Source organism: Myxocyprinus asiaticus, chromosome 5 (genome assembly GCF_019703515.2).
Source record: "Myxocyprinus asiaticus isolate MX2 ecotype Aquarium Trade chromosome 5, UBuf_Myxa_2, whole genome shotgun sequence".
NCBI lineage: Eukaryota > Metazoa > Chordata > Actinopteri > Cypriniformes > Catostomidae > Myxocyprinus > Myxocyprinus asiaticus.
In genome coordinates this window covers 54,648,259-54,668,453 of record NC_059348.1, presented here as the reverse complement: position 1 = coordinate 54,668,453, position 20,195 = coordinate 54,648,259, and the positions used below count along the sequence as shown (strand labels likewise).

The window sequence follows — 20,195 nt, the reverse complement described above, 5'->3', positions numbered from 1 at the left end:
TTTCAGGCAAAGTATACTTAATTATTTTCCTTTTGATTTTGGGATGAAAAATTACCCAGACAGGTTGAATGAGACTTACCCTCTTTTCTATTCCCTATTCCCTATTTTTTATTTATTTATTTATTTTTTTTGAGTCAGCCAATGAGATTTTATGTAGTTTAATGAGTCAGTGTTGTTTGATAGTATTATGTAGTAATGTTTGCTTTCTTGCTTCTTGTCAGGTGTGAGAGTTTGCGTGTCCCACCAGCGAGCCCCGCTGCGTGCTGGCGTGTATGAATGGATCAGGTTGGCATGGGTAATGCTGTTCAGGAACGCCAGGGGGCGCTCACACAGGGCGAAGTGCTGCCACGCCCCTCCTCCAGCCAATCAGAGGTAAGAATACTCGCTTCTAAACCCGCTCATTGCTGAGATCAACAAATAAAGTTGCACTGGTTAGTTCCAGTGAATCGTCCACCCAAAAATGAAATTCTGTCATCATTTACGTACACTCATGTCATTCCAGGTGAGTAAATGCTGTTCAGAATTTTCATTTAGTTGGTAAATGATTCCTTTAAGAATGATTACAAGTGTTCGTACTGAACAGTATAGTCATTTTGTTGTCATACATCTGTAGAAATAACTGCACAGTCATCGTAATGATGCTGAATGACTGTGTCGATAAAGAACGCTGCAGTAAAAACCAGTATATGTCCTGAATTGTGCAAAAATGGACTGTGCAACAGGAAGAACACCAAATACTACAAACCCTTTTAAGCTAAAGTGTAAAGTGCCAAACAAGTTTCCCTCGTCTGCCAAACAAGTAGTACCGTCCCAACTGGAACCATTTAAATAGAGTAATGTTTGGGGCCTGGGTAGCTCAGCGAGTACTGACGCTGGCTACCACACCTGGAGTCGCGAGTTCGAATCCAGGGTGTGCTGAGTGACTCCAGTCAGGTCTCCTAAGCAACCAAATTGGCCCGGATGCTAGGGAGAGTAGAGTCACATGGGGTAACCTCCTCATGGTCGCTATAATGTGGTTCTCGCTCTCGGTGGGGCGCGTGGTGAGTTGTGCGTGGATGCCGCGGAGAATAGCGTGAAGCCTACACACGCGCTACGTCTCTGCGGTAACGCGCTCAACAAGCCACGTGATAAGATGCACGGAGTGACGGTCTCAGACGCAGAGGCAACTGAGATTCGTCCTCCGCCACCCGGATTGAGGTGAGTCACTACGCCACAACAAGGACTTAGAGAGCACTGGGAATTGGGGAGAAAAGGGGAGAAAATAAAAAAAATTATGTTTTGAAAGTGCCACTTTTGCCAACCTATGAGTGGATTACTTATAATTGATATTTATCCCATTAAACTGTGGATATACTTTCTCCTAAAATGAATGGTAAGTTTAAAAAAAAAAAGAGAGAGAGAGAGAGAAAATTGAGTATTCAGGAGCATGTCCATCCATTAGATGACCACATATGTGCATGTGCGCTTGCCCACACAAAGTGTACACACACACACTCACACACAACGTGTGTTGAGCAACCTCTTGTGCATCAGTTTTCCTTGTACACACATTAAAGAATATTTCAAAATCTGTTCATCATATTACATTGTGTTTGGACTCGTTTGAATCGGGATCATCTGCTGTAAGTAAAGATATGCCATTTTGCATGTTTTGTGCATGTTTCAGGAATTAATAAATAAGCAAAAACGTGACAAAAATACATATTTTTATTATATTCATGTGTATCTGAGGGGATTTCATACCCTAATACTCACTGTAGTTTGGTCTCAGAGTCGAACAAATTTGCTAATTGTATTTTACTAATTGAAATCTTTCCAATGATATATAACACATGGCTATCTCATCATTTTGATGTTTTGACCAATTTTAAATATGATTGTTGCGTTTAGAAATGTGCAAATAATGATAAATTCTATTTTGTCTGCAAATTAAAAAGCATTATTTAAGAAGAGTTTGGATTAGCTATGGTAAAGTCCAGATTCTAAGATGCACGACACCTATTTTGTGTAGATCAAGTGGTTATTGATTTGTTACATATTTATTAGGTTTTTGTTTTTTGCAGGAAGTGCCCCCCCCCCCACTGGCATGGTTTAAGCTCAGTTCAGTGAGACCTATCAATATATATTTTTTAAATAAGTTAAAAAAAAGAAGTACAAAACTTGTCATAATTACTAGAAAAGAAGTCAACAAAAAGATCGAATGCAATATCTTGTGGTAATACTCTATATGCAATATGAGACATTTATAAACAATTTTAGTGGGCCGGGAAGAGAAAAGGTGTTAGCAGTAGCACAAACGAACACAACACAAGGGTTAAGAGTAAAGTTTTAAATGAAAATCTGTGACATGAAATTCACAACATAATACAGCCTCTCGTACCTTATTGCTTCAAATGTGCTGTGTTGAAATGAAAAGTGTTATTAAATTTGCATCATTAAAGAGCTTAATTTAAGATTTCCCAGCAATGTGGGAAGTTTTCTAGCTCAAAATAATATCAAACCTAAAATATTTTTTTTCTAAAATACACTTTTAGCCATTACAATTTTAGTAAGCTATTATTATAGCCATGATCTTTCTATATCCAGATATTGCATGACGTTTGTTTTATTTTTATCCGAGCTGCTGTCATTCATATACAGTTAACCTAACCAGTCTAACCATCTTGTTTTAGTGCTTTACAAGGGTTAAAATATGCTGTTTGTGTCTGTAATGCCATTGTTGTTGTGTTTTTAAAGGAAGGGTCTAGTTCACACAAAATGAAATTTGTCATAATTAACTTCCTCACGTCGTTCCAAACCCATCCATATGACTTTCTTTCTTCTGTGGAACACCAAAGAAGATTTTCCAACCCTCTACGACATGTTAGAGAAAGAATCGCCATTGGCTTGTAAATTTTAGTTTTTACTTGCCAGACTTTTGATGACATGTAAGCGTCATGCAACTGAAAACTGATTGAAAAATATATTAAAGAAACTGAGAATGGTGCATCTTCAAATATATATTTAGTATTCTTATATAGGATGCTGTATAGTATGCAAGATTGTACATTTTTGATTTGACTTGATCATTTTAGTCATTTCAGCTTGTGTATTTCACATTCTATCAGTTTAAATGATGTCATGAAGTTGCATTTTTAATAATGATAAATGCTGTTGTCACAGTTTGAAATTTCATACAAATTAACAAAATGTTCACAAGTTGGAACTTAATAATAAAAATTGAATTACACATGTAGCGATTATTTAATAATTATATGTAAAAAATAATTTAAGTGCTACTATGTCAAAACTGCCATGCAAAAAAAAAAAAAAAAAAAAAACGCAAATTTTTTTTTTAGCAAACCCTTGCATAGATGCGGCACAAGCCTATTTGTTGAATTCTTTAATATTTACAGTGAAGATCTGATGTTAAAATATTTAAAAATGTATGATTTTGGCTTTAAATATTTATGTATTTGCATATGTTTGTTTACATGCACTTGTGTGATTTTCATTGATAAGTATAACAAGCACTAAATTGGTACTGTCTCTTTAAGAGAACGTCCGCTCCACTAACAAGTGTTTACGGTTCAATGAGCGCAGCGCACATTAACGAGAGAGAAGTTGCACAGTGGTTTTTCCCTCATCCCTGCAATGTATGGTTAGAATTAATGTTTCATCTTTTTGATCACCAACTGACTCTAAATAACAGAAAGGATTTTAAAAGAGACATTAAAATTGAGTGTGTGGCTCTCTTCTTTGGACATGGAACGAAGCAAAAGGAAATTTTGCTTGCATGATGTGTATTGACTTGCACAAATATTTATAGTACAAGTTCTTAAATTCAAATCTACACACTCTCGAGTTTTGCAACACTTGTACCTACTAACAGACGTCCAACAGGCACGTTACTGGTCTGTAGACATGCTTTAAAACGGAGAATGTTCTGAAAGTCGGGAAAAGTTTAATCAAAGTTAGAGTTGATGTTGTTACGCTGCTTTTTTCCAATGGATGTCAAGGTCAAAAAAATGACAAAAAGCACCATAATAGTATCATAAAAGTAGTCCATATTACTCATGCGCTATATTCAAAAACTTGTGTTGGTTTACCAAATGGTTTATTAGTTTAAATAAAAAAGTAACATTTGGCTGCATAAGACAGTTTCTTCAGTTTATATCAGCAGTCTACGAAAGACAGCGATATACACAACATTTATGGACTACTTTTTACTTATTAAATTTATGGACTGCTTATTAGAGGAAATGTACTTTTCCATCTATCATCCAGAAAGCAAGTTGTAGACCTAGAGCCCTCTTTGCTATGGTGGATGAGCTAATTCACCCGCCAGCTCAGGACTCACACAGCTCTGATGAACTTTGTGACAAATTTCTGCACTTCTTTCAAGATAAAATTGTTTCCATTTACCAAACATTCACGTCAACCATTTCTGAAGATCCTCTGCACGAATGTCTGTCTGAACACCTTATCCACCCTTTCACCTCCTTCACTCCCACTAGCCCATCATCAGTCAGTGATCTAATTTTACATTCCAACTCATCATCCTGTCAGTTGGACCCTGCCCCCACCTCCCTTCTTAAACACTGCGAGTCAGTCATTTCAGCACCTTTTTTGCATATGATAAACACATCTCTTGCATCTGCCATTGTTCCAACTGATCTTAAAATTGCCACTGTTACGCCAGTCCTTAAAGTTCCCAACTTAGATCCATCTTCCCTCTGCAACTATCGTCCTATTTCTAACCTGCCTTTTATATCTAAACTTCTGGAAAAAGTTGTAGCCTCCCAGTTACAATCACATCTTGCAGCTAATAATCTCTATGACCCTTTCCAATCTGGTTTTCGACTATTCCACAGCTCTGAAACTGCTCTCTTGAAGGTTATTAATGATCTCCTCCTCTCTGCTGACTCTGGATTTCTCAGTATTCTGATCTTGCTTGACCTGAGCTCTGCTTTTGTCACTGTATGCCACAAAACACTCCTTTCCCGACTTTCAGATATTGGTATTACTGGCACTGCTCTGTCCTGGTTTTCTTCCTACCTCACTAACAGACAATATTTCATCTCGATTAAGAAAAACAAATCCCCTACTGCTCCTCTCACTCAGGGTATCCCCCAGGGTTCTGTACTAGGTCCACTACTGTTCATAATTTACGTTCTCCCTCTAGGTCAGACCATCCGTTGTCATGGGGACTCAGTTATCACTGCTATGCTGATGACACCCAGATTTATACATCCGCATGTTTTGATGAAACACATGCCATCAGCTCATTAACTACCTGTATCAATGATGTAAAAATTTAGTTAAACAGTAATTTCCTCAAATTCAATGCTGACAAAAGTGAGATCATGATTTCTGGGCCACAAACACTTATAAGAAATATTGACATTTGTGTCTATATTGATGGAAATCTGACCAAACCCTCTAAAACCATTAAGAATCTGGGAATCACTTTCAGTCCATCTCTTACTTTTGAAGCCCACATTAGAACCATCACTAAAACTGCTTTCTTCCATCTTCGTCACATTGCACGACTTCGCCCCATGCTCAGTTTGAAGGATGCAGAATCACTAGTTCATGCATTCATATAATCACGTCTCGACTTCTGTAACTGCCTCTTTACTGGCCTACCAGCTAAAACTATTGCCCGATTACAGTACATCCAAAAATCTGCAGCTAGAGTTCTCACTGACACCAAGCGTTCTGCACACTTTACTCCCATCTTGTGTAGTCTTCACTGGCTGCCTGTCTCATGCCGTATTAAGTTTAAAATTATTCTCCTGACATACAAAGCTCTCAATGATCTGGAACCTCATTATATATGTGATCTGCTGCATCCATACACACCAGCATGCTCTCTTCGTTCTTCTGATTCCAAATTGTTGTCTGTCCCTAGATTTCGTCTATCCACTTTTGGTGGGAGATCCTTCAGTGTAGTTGCACCTAAACTGTGGAACTCTCTACCTCAGAGCCTCCGTGACATCTCCTCTATTGCTATCTTTAAATCTCAGCTTGCAACACATCTTTTCTCAGCACATTATCTGTCTATTACTGATTAATGTTTTATTTCCCCCTTTGTAATTGAGATTGTAACTTCTGTTGAAATGTATATTAATTTTCTTTGTCCTGTTAAATGTATATGGAGTATAAAGTGTCCTTGAGCTGGTGGAAAGGCGCTATATAAATAAAACTTATTAGGATTCCTCCGGTAGGAGGAAACTTATTGTTTTTGTTAGTATTCATCATCTTATTATTATTCCTGTAGCTCTAAATTGCCCAATAACTCAAGATCTCCTTGGTAAAAAGTTTTGAAATTTGGCACATTGATACTACAGGCCACGAGTAACTACCACACCAAAAATGGCCCACGTGAGCCTATAGGTGGCGCTACAGGCCACGACCCAGTTTGTCCATTTTCAAAGTGATGCCATTTCCACCCCATAAGTCCAACATTTCTGAAACCTGGTATATATACCTAATTTCTCATGAGGAAAAAAAAAAGCCTCTAGAACCCTTAAAGTCTGCCTGATGGATTTTCCTGTACAATACAAATTTGTCCAAAGCTACAAAAATCTACTCCTCCTGAACCATAGCTCCAATTGACTTGAAACCCGGTATGTATGTGTAGGATACATGTCTTTCAATTTGTTACATAGCAAAAATGAATACAATACAAAGTGGCTGAAAGGTGCGCATTTATGTAAATGTCCACATTGTCTCAATAACCATATGTCCAAAAAATCTAATGCCATTTTGACTAATGTTTTTCCAACCTAACAGGCTTCAAGATGACATCACTCTGCAGTACTGTGCAAAATTTCACCTTGATATGTCAAAAGATGACAGAATTACAGTTACTATTATTTATCGCTAACGCTAAAATAATGCTTTACAAATCTGCTAGTCATAAAACCGATACTTTGATTCAATCACCAGTTCATATGAAGACTCTTGCAATGTTTAATAATAAATTAATGAAATGTTGTGTACATGTGTGAAGTTCATGTCTCTACCATGTCAATTTTTACGTAATTTGCAGTTTTGAGGAGGAATCCGCATTGCTGCTTGCAGCTTTAATTATTATTATTATTATTATTATTACATTTTATTTCTATACTACTCCTGTTAACTAGTAAAGCAGTTTGTGCTGCCAGTGTGTGATGACTGATCAGAAATGGAGCAGCAATTGAGTTTTATTCATTTATTGTTTATTGAACTTGCAATTCAGATTCAACAAAAAACTGCAATACTTCATGCAATACATAGTGGATTTTCTGATCTACCTGTAGTTTGTCTGCCTGAGGCCACTCGAGAATCGGATGCGTTCTGCTGAAGCGCGCACACTACTAAAGGCACCTCCACCTAATTTTATTGAATGCTTCCACCACTTCCGCTAAAAGAAAATCTCATATTGACCATTTTTTTGTTTGTTTTTTGTTTGATGACTAGAATGGCACCTTTAGATTTGAAAAGGGGCAGGGGCTCCAAAGGGGATCGAGGTGCCCCCCTCTGTGCACGCCACTGCTCCCAAGGTGATTAAAAATTTAGAAATCTTTTAAAAAGTTTCAAGTTCACGTATATGTAATCTTTGTGTCCAATTTGGTTTCATAAATTTTTGGAAAAACCATGTACAAAAAAAATATTTAATGACTTCAAAAATATCATGTGGTGTAACCAAGTAAAAGGTTATAAAATACTTTCCTTGCATATTGAATACACATGAGTATCCACAACTTAATCATTCATTTCAAACAAATTTTCAAACATATTTTTCAAAGTATGAATCTCATGAATTTTTCAAGAGTCAAGAATATCAAGAAGTTTTCTTAGGGTTACTCCATTTGACCTGAACAAAATGTGCCTTTTCATAAAAGTGTCAAAATATCTGTTTTTTTTTTTGTTGTTTTTTTTAACTTCACATGCAGTCATGTGGGTGTAAAGGGGTTCTCTCTGTTTTATTGTGTTTGTCAACATAAACAACAAATGAGGGGGCCTGGGTAGCTCAGTGGTAAAAGACGCTGGCTACCACACCTGGAGTTCGCTAGTTCGAATCCCAGGGCATGCTGAGTGACTCCAGCCAGGTCTCCTAAGCAACCAAATTGGCCCAGTTGCTAGGGAGGGTAGAGTCACATGGGGTAACCTCTTCGTGGTCGCTATAATGTGGTTTGTTCTCGGTGGGGCGCGTGGTGAGTTGAGCGTGGATGCCGCGGTGGATGGCGTGAAGCCTCCACACGCGCTATATCTCTGTGGCAACGCGCTCAACAAGGCACGTGATAAGATGCGCGGGTTGATGGTCTCAGACGCGGAGGCAACTGGGATTCGTCCTCTGCCACCCGGATTGAGGCGAGTCACTAAGCGACCACAAGGACTTAAAAGCACACTGGGAATTGGGCATTCCAAATTGGGAGAAAAAGAAGAAAAAAAACCCATAAACAACAAATGTGAACCTACATTGACTGAGTTGGTAGACAAAATTATTTTGAAATATGAATCATATTTTAAAACACAATTGTTCACTGCTTATTGTCTTTAAGAAATATTAATAAAACATTTTCCTTCTCTACTCATTTCTTTTTTTTTTTTTTAAAGAGTTTCAGCTTTTAATGAGACTTTGATTGTATTTATTTTACTGTCTATGCATGGTTACACCATACCCCGATCAGCCACAACATTAAAACCACCTGCCTAATATTGTGTAGGTCCCCCTTGTCCCACCAAAACAGTGCCAACCAAGATGCTGTTCTTCTCACCACAATTGTACAGAGTGGTTATCTGAGTTACCGTAGACTTTATCAGTTCAAACCAGTCTGGCCATTCTCTGTTGACCTCTCTCATCAACAAGGCGTTTCCATCCACAGAACTGCCGCTCACTGGATGTTTTTTGTTTTTGGCACCATTCTGAGTAAATTCTAGAAACTATTGTGTGTGAAAATCCCAGGAGATCAGCAGTTACAGAAATACTCAAACCAGCCCGTCTGGCACCAACAATCATTCATGTGATTATCTAATTAGCCAATCGTGTTGCTGCAGTGCATAAAATCATGCAGATACGGGCCAGGAGCTTCAGTTAATGTTTACATCAACCATCAGAATGGGGAAAATGTGATCTCAGTGATTCGGAGCGTGGCATGATTGTTGGTGCCAGATGGGCTGGTTTGAGTATTTCTGTAACTGCTGATCTCCTGGGATTTTCACACACAATAGTTTCTAGAATTTACTCTGTGTTGGAGCCATTTTACTGTTTGAACTTTATTGGTGTAATGTTTTTGTTGTCCACTGGGTGGCATTGTGGGATGCGTAACTAAGGATAAAAGGAGCACCTGTGTAATGGAAGTCAGGTGCCTTGGTGATTAGGGAAGCACACAGATTTTTGCGCCTTGAAGTGCAATTCGGGAAGGGGACGCCACTCGAAGAGTCATCCAAACTAAAGTAAGAACGTTTATTTTTTCACAAAGGGCCCTTTTACAAGACTTTTTGTGGAGGGTATATTCAAACTGTAATGCCATGCTCTTTTTAGAGAGCTCACATCAAGAGCTTTGTCCTTTGTAGTGAATAGGGCATAGCAATGATCACTTTCGATTGGAATTCACCCAGATTTTGACCATATGGTAGCGTGTTGTGGAGAAAAATGTGCAACTGTTTGATATGCATTGAGATTATGTGAACCAGGAGGAAAACACTGTGGATATTTGTGAGTTTGGACAAATGGAAACCTCTGGAACTGTGAACCTGAACAATTGTGGTGTGTATCATAATGAGTGGAATATAACCCTCTGGCTTTATTGGAAAGTCATTACACCCCGAATGGTGCCAAAAACAAAAAACATCCAGTGAGCGGCAGTTCTGTGGATGGAAACACCTTGTTGATGAGAGAGGTCAACAGAGAATGGCCAGACTGGTTCAAACTGATAAAGTCTACGGTAACTCAGATAACCGCTCTTTACAACTGTGGTGAGAAGAATATCATCTCTGAATGCTATTCTGAGATGCGGGTTGGCACTGTTGTGGCAAGAGGTGGACCTACACAATATTAGGCAGGTGGTTTTAATGTTGTGGCTGATCGGTGTATGATATTTTTGACTCTATATCCCAAAATATATAAATAAATAATTTTATTGTGACTTGTTCCTCATGGTAGTGGTGTGTTTTGTGTGAATTGTATTCTTGAGTAACTTCATAGATCCGGACAAATATACGAGCATCCTGGCATTGACCCATAAATGTACACCAAGTAAAAAAAAATATAAAATATAAAAAAGTGTGCTAGATTTACACTGCCATCAATTGTGAAATGTGAGAAAACCATGGTGTTTGGTGTCATTTACGTCATGTCTTGATGCCGCAAGTTTGAAGTACGAATGAGATTTGAATACTATGGCGGAGAGGAAGATTATCAGTGAATAACTTTCATCTTAAATTGACATAATCAGAATCAGAATGAGCTTTATTGCCAAGTATGCTTACTCATACAAAGAATTTGTCTTGGTGACGGAAGCTTCCAGTACACAACAATATAAAAACAGCAACAAGACTTTTAAAAAACATAATTAAAATTGAATAAAAAATAGATAAATATTGAAAAGAAAAAAGTATATATAGAATACACAATAGACAATATATACACACACACACACACACACACATATATATATATATATATATATACACACACATTCATACATACATATATATGTACATACATATACACACACATACATACAGTGCATCCGGAAAGTATTCACAGCGCTTCACTTTTTCCACATTTTGTTCTGTCACAGCCTTATTCCAAAATGGATTAAATTAATAATTTTCCTCAAAATTCTACAAACAATACCCCATAATGACAACATGAAAGAAGTTTGTTTGAAATCTTTGCAAATTTATAAAAAATAAAAAATGAAAAAAATCACATGTACATAAGTATTCACAGCCTTTGCCATGACACTCAAAATTGAGCTCAGGTGCATCCTGTTTCCACTGATCATCCTTGAGATGTTTCTACAACTTGATTGGAGTCCACCTGTGGTAAATTCAGTTGATGGACATGATTTGGAAAGGCACATACCTGTCTATATAAGGTCCCACAGTTAACAGTGCATGTCAGAGCAGAAACCAAGCCATGAAGTCCAAGGAATTGTCTGTAGACCTCCGAGACAGGACTGTATCGAGGCACAGATCTGGGGAAGGGTACAGAAAAATGTCTGCAGCATTGAAGGTCCCAATGAGCACAGTGGCCTCCATCATCTGTAAATGGAAGAAGTTTGGAACCACCAGGACTCTTCCTAGAGCTGGCCGCCCGGCCAAACTGAGCGATCGGGGGAGAAGGGCCTTAGTCAGGGAGGTGACCAAGAACCCGATGGTCACTCTGACAGAGCTCCAGCATTTCTCTGTGGAAAGAGGTGAACCTTCCAGAAGAACAACCATCTCTGCAGCACTCCACCAATCAGGCCTGTATGGTAGAGTGGCCAGACGGAAGCCACTCCTCAGTAAAAGGCACATGACAGCCCGCCTGGAGTGTGCCAAAAGGCACCTGAAGGACTCTCAGGCCATGAGAAACAAAATTCTCTGGTCTGATGAAACAAAGATTGAACTCTTTGGCCTGAATGGCAAGCGTCATGTACGGAGGAAACCAGGCACCGCTCATCACCTGCCCAATACCATCCCTACAGTGAAGCATGGTGGTGGAAGCATCATGCTGTGGGGATGTTTTTCAGCAGTAGGAACTGGGAGACTAATCAGGATCGAGTGAAAGATGAATGCAGCAATGTACAGAGACATCCTTGATGAAAACCTGCTCCAGAGCGCTCTGGACCTCAGATTGGGGCGAAGGTTCATCTTCCAACAGGACAACAACCCTAAGCACACAGCCAAGATAACAAAGGAGTGGCTATGGGACAACTCCGTGAATGTCCTTGAGTGGCCCAGCCAGAGCCCAGACTTGAACCCGATTGAACATCTCTGGAGAGATCTGAAAACGGCTGTGCACCAACGCTCCCCAACCAACCTGATGGAGCTTGAGAGGTCCTGCAAAGAAGAATGGGAGAATCTGCCCAAAAATAGGTGTGCCAAGCTTGTAGTATCATACTCAAAAAGACTTGAGGCTGTAATTGGTGCCAAAGGTGCTTCAACAAAGTATTGAGCAAAGGCTGTGAATACTTATGTACATGTGATTTTTTATTTATTTATTTATTTTTTATAAATTTGCAAAGATTTCAAACAAACTTCTTTCACGTTGTCATTATGGGGTATTGTTTGTAGAATTTTGAGGAAAATAATGAATTTAATCCATTTTGGAATAAGACTGTAACATAACAAAATGTGGAAAAAGTGAAGCGCTGTGAATACATTCCGGATGCACTGTGTACACACACACACACACACACACACACACACACAAACACACACACACACATATACATATAAAGATTCTGGTGCTCAGTGCTCTGACGCGTCGGCCAGAAGGCAACAGTTCGAAAAGGTAGTGGGCAGGGTGAGTGGGATCCAGAGTGATTTTTCCAGCCTTTTTCCTCACTCTGGAAGTGTATAGTTCTCGAGGGGGGGGCAACCAATAATCCGCTCAGCAGTCCGAACTGTCCTTTTGTAGTCTTCTGATATCCGATTTCGTAGCTGAACCAAACCAGACAGTTATTGAAGTGCAGAGGACAGACTCAATGACTGCTGAGTAGAACTGTATCAGCAGCGCCTGTGGCAGGTTGAACTTCCTCAACTGGCGAAGGAAGTACAACCTCTGCTGGGCCTTTTTCGCAGTGGAGTCAATGTGTGTCTCCCACTTCAGGTCCTGTGAGATTGTAGTGCCCAGGAACCTGAATGACTCCACTGCTGCCACAGTGCTGTTTAGAATGGTGAGGGGGGTCAGTGTTGGGGTGTTTCTCCTAAAGTCCACAATAATCTCCACCGTTTTTAGCGTGTTCAGCTCAAGGTTGTTTTGACTAAACCAGTGAGCCAGCTGTTTAACCTCCCTTCTGTATGCAGACTCATCGTCATCTCGGATGAGGCCGATGACAGTGGTGTCATCTGCAAACTTCAAGAGCTTGACAGAGGGGTCCTTGGCGATGCAGTCATTGGTGTAGAGGGAGAAGAATAGTGGGGAGAGCACACATCCCTGGGGGGCACTAGTGCTGATTGTACAGGTGCTGGAAGTGAGTTTCCCCTGTCTCACAAGCTGCTGCCTGTCCGTCAGAAAGCTGTTAATCCACTGACAGATAGACGTGGGAACAGAGAGTTGGTGTAATTTAGTCCGGAGAATAGCTGGGATGATGGTGTTGAAAGCCAAACTGAAGTCCACAAAAGGATCCTTGCATATGTCCCAGGTCTGTCCAAATGTTGTAGGATATGATGCAATCCCATGTCGACCGCATCATCCACAGACTTGTTTACTCGATAAGCAAATTGAAGGGGATCTAGAAAGGGTCCAGTAATGTCCTTCAGGTGGGCCAACACCAGTCTCTCAAATGACTTCATGACCACAGACGTCAGAGTGGCATGTCTGTAGTCATTAAGTCCTGTGATATTTGGTTTCTTTGGGATGGGGATGATAGTGGAATGTTTGAAGCAGCATGGGACTTCACACTGCTCCAGTGATCTATTGAAGATCTGTGTGAAGATGGGGGCCAGCTGGTTAGCACAGGATCTAAGGCATGCAGGTGAAACGCCATCTGGGCCCTGTGCTTTCCTTATCATTTGTTTTCGAAAAACACAGCACACATAATCTTCACAGATCTTAAGTGCAGGTTGAGTAGCAGGAGGAGGGTTGCAGGAGGTGTTGGTGTTTGTGTGAAGTGAGGGTCAGAGTGGGTGTGGGGTGTGAGATTGGGACTTTCAAATCTGCAGTAGAACACATTCAGGTTGTCAGCCAATTGTTGGTCCACCACAGGGTTGGGGGCAGGAGTCCTGTAATTCATAAGTTGTTTCATGCCACTCCACACTGATGCAGGGTCGTTAGCTGAAAACTTGTTTTTCAGCTTCTCAGAGTATCTTCTTTTAGCCACTCTGATTCCCTTGTTCAGTGTGTTCCTGGCCTAATTGTACAAGACTTTATCCCCACCACTGTAAGCATCCTCTTTGGCCTGACGAAGCTGTCTGAGCTCTGCTGTAAACCATGGTTTGTCATTGTTAAATGTTAAATAAGTCCTAGTAGGGATGCATATATCCTCACAGAAACTGATATATGATGTCACAGTATCTGTGAGGTCATCCAGATTGGTGTCTGCAGCTTCAAAAACACTCCAATCAGTGCAGTCAAAGCAGGCTTGTAGTTCCAGCTCTGCTTCGTTGGTCTATCTCTTTACAGTCCTTACTACAGGCTTAGCAGATTTTAATTTCTGCCTGTAGGTTGGAAGAAGATGAACCAGACAGTGATCAGAGAGTCCCAAACTGCTCTAGGAACAGAGCCATATGCATCCTTTATTATTGTGTAGCAGTGATCCAGTATATTTCTGTCTCTGGTGGGGCATGTAATGTGCTGTTTGTATTTGGGCAGTTCACGTGTGAGGTTTGCTTTTTAAAATCCAGGTATTATTATTCCATGTCTGTGATTTGATCAGCCAGCTGTTGCAGCATTGCATTCAAACACGTTTGGCACGATATAAACACTCACCGAATAAACGAGGAAAACTCCCGCGGCGAGTAGAAAGGTTTACAGTTAATAAAGAGCGCTTCCAAATCAGGACAGCACATCTTCTTTAACGCTGTTACATCTGTACACCAACTTTAATTGATATAAAAGCATGTTCCACTGCCTCTCGTTTTCCCTGTTAACTCCGCGAAGTGATCCGCTCTGAACAGCTGGAAGCCCGGCAGATGTAACGCGCTGTCCGGAATGGCTTCACTCAGCCAGGTTTCTGTGAAGCACAAGACAGCAGTTGAAAAGTCCTTGTTTGTGTGGGTGAGGAGATGTAGTTCGTCCATTTTGTTAGGGAGAGAGCAGAGATTCGCAAGATGAATGCTCGGCAGCGCTGTTTGAAATCCGTGCCGATGGAGCCTGACCAGCGCGCCTGCTCACCTCCCTTGCCTGCGTCTCCCAAACAACACAGCCGCGCCTCAGACTGAGATGTCCAGCGAAATGTCTGAATATTCAAAATCCGGGAAAAGATTGTCTGGTATATGCTGTTGAATGTTTACCAGTTCGTCTCTGGTAAAACTGACTGGAAAAAGATTACTAAACACAGGACAAACAAACAAAAACAACAAAACAATAGGAGTGCTCCACACCGAGCCGGCCATCCGCGGCGCCATCATGATGTAATGACTTTAAAGTTAAAATTCCTTTTAAAGGGATAGGTCAACCAAAAATGAAAATTCTGTCATCATTTACTCACCGTCATGCCATCCCAGATGTGTATGACTTACTTTCCTCTGTAGAACACAAATGAAGATATTTAGAAGAATATTTCTGCTCTGTAGGTCCATACAATGCAAGTGAATGGGTGCCAAAATTTTGAAGCTCCAAAATGTACATAAAGTACATCTCCAGTGGGTTAAATCCATATCTTCAGAAGCGACATGATAGATGTGGGTGAGAAACAGATAAATATTTATGTCCTTTTTTACTATAAATCTCCACTTTCACTTTTACTTTCACATTCTTCTTTTGTTTTTGCCGATTTGCATTCTTCGTGCAAATCGCCCCTTACTGGGCAGGGAGGAGAATTTATGGTAAAAACGGACTTAAATATTGATCTGTTTGATCTGTTATACAGATGGGATGGTGAATAAATGATGAGAGAATTTTCATTTTTGGGTGAACTGTCCCTTTAAGAATTGACTGAACATCCAAGCACAAGATAATGTTGAGAGAAAATTAGCATGTGTGGATCTTTTGATCAGGGTAGCTACATCTGCACCTCAATATCTGGATAATGTTTTTTCCTTGTTAGTAGTTACACTAATTTGTTAGTAGGCACCTCAAACAGAAGTCTGGTCTGTTGACATGTAACATTTCAGCATGCTGGCATTTAAAGTTTGGTACTTAAAACTGTTAATCTAATTAGACAATCCTTTTGGACATTTTGGGTTTGGTTGAATGATCTGAGTTTAAGCCTGTTCTGCTTTGCATACTAAAGCCTGATGTGAAAGCTTGCGTCATACACCAGTGCTAAATTAACACATGATCTAACTGATTAACCTTTATTAACCTGCACTACAATACGTGTTTTCACAGAATTAAATTTAAGATCTCTTTGAGATTTAGTGGATTGAAGTATTTGGCTGGTGATTGTCGTGCACATCTAAATAGTTTGTTGCTCAGTTCATGAACCATAACTAATCTCTATGCATGTCTTTGTGTGTGTCTACTGATGGAATGTGTGTTTGTGTGTAGGGCTTTAAACAGGGCCGTTCGGTGTTGAAATCTCTGCTCTCGGGGGCGTTTGCAGGTGCCGTGGCTAAAACAGCTGTTGCCCCTCTGGACCGAACCAAAATCATCTTCCAAGGCAAGAATTCATTTGCACATTAACCCTCAGTGACTCACTTTACATCTATGTGTGACTTGTTAGATTGTTAGTTAAGCTCAGTAATAAAGTAAACTTTTTAGTATGATGAATGACATGCAGTAATCCATATTAGTGGTAGTTCAATGCTGAAAGGTTTGTTTTTATATATAAACATTTTTGCTAAAATAACACAGAAAACACTAACGAAATTCTCCTTATTATTTTAGTGTCGTCGAATAGATTCTCTGCTAAGGTGACTGTTTTTGTTTTTCTTTCTGTCTTTGAATGTGAATATAATAATTATTATTTCTTTTTTACAGCTGTAAACAAAAGATATTTGTACTGAAAACAAGACAACAATTGTGATGAGTTGCAACATTGTTACCTTTATTGCACTTGATCAGCTTTAATTTCAAATGTATTTGTTGTGTTTTTAGGAGGCGTACAGGTTAATTAGGGCAGTGGTAGCTCAGTGGTTAAGGCTCTGGGTTACTGATCAGAAGGTTGGGGGTTCAAGCCCCAGCACCGCCAAGATGTCACTGTTGGGCCCTTGAGCAAGGCCCTTGACCCTATCTGCTCCAGGGGCGCCGTATCATGGCTGACCCTGCACTCTGACCCCAGCCTAGCTGGGATATGTGAAAAAAAGAAGAATTTCACTGTATATGTGCAAATGTATAATGTGTGATAAATAAAGAAAATTAATTAAAATTAATTAAATTAATTAAAATGCCAGCTTTTTTGCATATTAATTTGAAAGGAAATTCAATTCCAAATTAAATGTACTTTCAAAAGGAAAAAAAATTGCATGGTATTTAGTATTTAAATTTTAGGATGTTTAGATATTTTTTTAAATATTTAAACATCCTTAAAACAAGATACATTACTTGAAAATCAAAATGTTTTTAATTCTTGTTTTCTGAGAAATCTACCAAAATGTTCTCATATTAATGCTTAAAACAAGAAAAAAAAGGGGTGGGGGAGAAGAGTTATTTTTCTTACCCCATTGGGAAATATTTGTCCCTGTTTTAAGCATAAATATGAAGAATTGTTACATTTCTCTGGAAACAAGATTTAATATCTTAAGCAATTTTGCTTCTCAAGTTTTTTTGTTATTTTTGTTTTTTTATAGATATTTGTACTGAAAACAAGACAACAATTGTGATGAGTTGCAACATTGTTACCTTTATTGCACTTGATCAGCTTTAATTTCAAATGTATTTGTTGTGTTTTTAGGAGGCGTACAGGTTAATTCACCACACGTATCTTAAGGATGGATTCTTCAGTCTGTGGAGGGGAAACTCGGCCACTATGGTTCGTGTGATTCCATACGCTGCCATCCAGTTCTGCGCACATGAACAGTACAAGAGGATTCTGGGAAATTATTACGGCATCCAGGGCAAGTGAGTGCAATTTTCTCTTCTTCTGGCTTGCATGTGTCATACAGGTGTTATTTTGTAATCACAGCACCTTACAGAAAAGACTTGCATACAGGTTTTATGGTAAACAATGTTTACTGTCCAGCCAGTTTAAGTTACAGTGAATGTTTGAGTTACCAGTGTTAGTTTGTGCCCTCTTTTCAAGAGCTCTGCCTCCTGTGCCAAGACTGCTGGCTGGTTCATTGGCAGGCACTACAGCTGCCATGCTCACATACCCACTGGACATGGTCCGTGCACGCATGGCCGTCACGGCCAAAGAGATGTAAGAAATACAGAAAAACGTATATACATCTCACTGATGAAAATAAGCTACCACTGACCAGTTTATTATAAATGTGATGTCATTGGACGTTCTGCTTACAATAGACATTTAAAATGTTCTTGTGTGATGTTATTGTGCAATTTATTCTCAGGTACAGTAACATCCTGCATGTGTTTGTGCGTATCTCTCGTGAGGAGGGACTGAAGACCATCTATAGGGGATTCACTCCTACTATACTGGGCGTCATACCGTATGCTGGGCTCAGTTTCTTCACCTACGAGACCCTAAAGAAACTCCATGCAGGTAGAAGCTGACTGCAATTGTGTGTGTATTATTTTTATTACATTATGTGTCTGACAACATTTGTCTTTTACTAAAAGTACGAAAGCAAAAATGTTTAATTGTCTAATTCTGTGTAGTTTTTTGATTGAAAATCCGAAAACGAAAATGTTTGTCTAATTCTGTGTAGTTTTTTTATTGAAAATCTGAAAACGAAAATGTTTGTCTAATTCTGTGTAGTTTTTTATTGAAAATCTAAAAGTGAAAATGTTTAATTGTCTAATTCTGTGTAGTTTTTTCATTGAAAATCCAAAAGCAAAAATTTTTAATTGTCTAATTCTGTGTAGTTTTTTATTGAAAATCTGAAAACGAAAATGTTTGTCTAATTCTGTGTAGTTTTTTTAATTGAAAATCCGAAAACGTTTGTCTAATTGTGTGTAGTTTTTTCTATTGAAAATCCAAAAGCGAAAATGTTTAATTGTCTAATTCTGTGTAGTTTTTTTATTGAAAATTACGAAAGCGAAAATGTTTGTCTAATTCTGTGTAGTTTTTTTATTGAAAATCCAAAAGCGAAAATGTTTGTCTAATTCTGTGTAGTTTTTTTAATTGAAAATCCGAAAACGTTTGTCTAATTGTGTGTAGTTTTTTCTATTGAAAATCCAAAAGCGAAAATGTTTAATTGTCTAATTCTGTGTAGTTTTTTATTGAAAATCCAAAAGCGAAAACGTTTGTCTAATTCTGTGTAGTTTTTTATTGAAAATCTAAAAGTGAAAATGTTTAATTGTCTAATTCTGTGTAGTTTTTTTATTGAAAATTACGAAAGCGAAAATGTTTGTCTAATTCTGTGTAATTTTTTTTATTGAAAATCTGAAAATGTTTGTCTAATTCTGTGTAGTTTATTAATCGAAAATCCAAAAGCGAAATGTTTGTCTAATTCTGGGTAGTTTTTTTTTATTGAAAAGCCTGGGTAGCTCAGTGGTAAAATACGCTGGCTACCACCCCTGGAGTTCGCTAGTTTGCTAGTTCGAATCCCAGGGCGTGCTGAGTGACTCCAGCCAGGTCTCCTAAGCAACCAAATTGGCCCGGTTGCTAGGGAGGGTAGAGTCACATGGGGTAACCTCCTCGTGGTCGCTGTAATGTGTTTTGTTCTCAGTGGGGCGCGTGGTGAATTGAGCGTGGTTGCCGCGGTGGATGGCGTGAAGCCTGCACACGCGCTATGTCTCCGTGGCAACGCGCTCAACAAGCCACGTGATAAGATGCGCGGGTTGACTGTCTCAGACGCGGAGGCAACTGAGATTCGTCCTCTGCCACCCGGACTGAGGCGAATCACTATGCAACCACGAGGACTTAGAGCGCATTGGGAATTGGGCATTCCAAATTGGGAGAAAAAGGGGAAAAAATCCCCCCCCAAAAAAAAAGTAAAAAAAAAAGAAAATCCAAAAGTGAAAATGTTTGTCTAATTCTGTGTCGTTTTTTATTGAAAATCCAAAAGCAAAAATGTTTGTCTAATTCTGTGTAGTTTTTTAATTGAAATTCCAAAAGTGAAAATGATTAATTGTCTAATTCTGTGTAGTTTTTTTTATTGAAAATCCAAAAGCGTCGGGGCCTGGGTAGCTCAGTGGTAAAATACGCTGGCTACCACCCCTGGAGTTCGCTAGTTCGAATCCCAGGGCATGCTGAGTGACTCCAGCCAGGTCTCCTAAGCAACCAAATTGGCCCGGTTGCTAGGGAGGGTAGAGTCACATGGGGTAACCTCCTCGTGGTCGCTAT

The 20,195-nt window shown here is 39.3% G+C and overlaps 1 protein-coding gene across 2 annotated transcripts in view; it reads left to right on the top strand.

Moving 5' to 3' along the window:
• The window catches only part of LOC127441354 (mitochondrial coenzyme A transporter SLC25A42-like), a 43,759-nt gene that overhangs the window by 12,175 nt on the left and 11,389 nt on the right, over positions 1 to 20,195 (top strand). For both annotated transcript variants that reach the window (XM_051698678.1, XM_051698679.1), the window contains exons 3-8: positions 222 to 372; positions 16,337 to 16,448; positions 16,676 to 16,701; positions 17,682 to 17,848; positions 18,030 to 18,146; positions 18,298 to 18,449. In XM_051698678.1, the coding sequence (XP_051554638.1) occupies positions 277 to 372; positions 16,337 to 16,448; positions 16,676 to 16,701; positions 17,682 to 17,848; positions 18,030 to 18,146; positions 18,298 to 18,449 (670 nt within the window). In that variant the 5' untranslated portion in view covers positions 222 to 276. The remainder of the gene's footprint in view (positions 1 to 221; positions 373 to 16,336; positions 16,449 to 16,675; positions 16,702 to 17,681; positions 17,849 to 18,029; positions 18,147 to 18,297; positions 18,450 to 20,195) is intronic.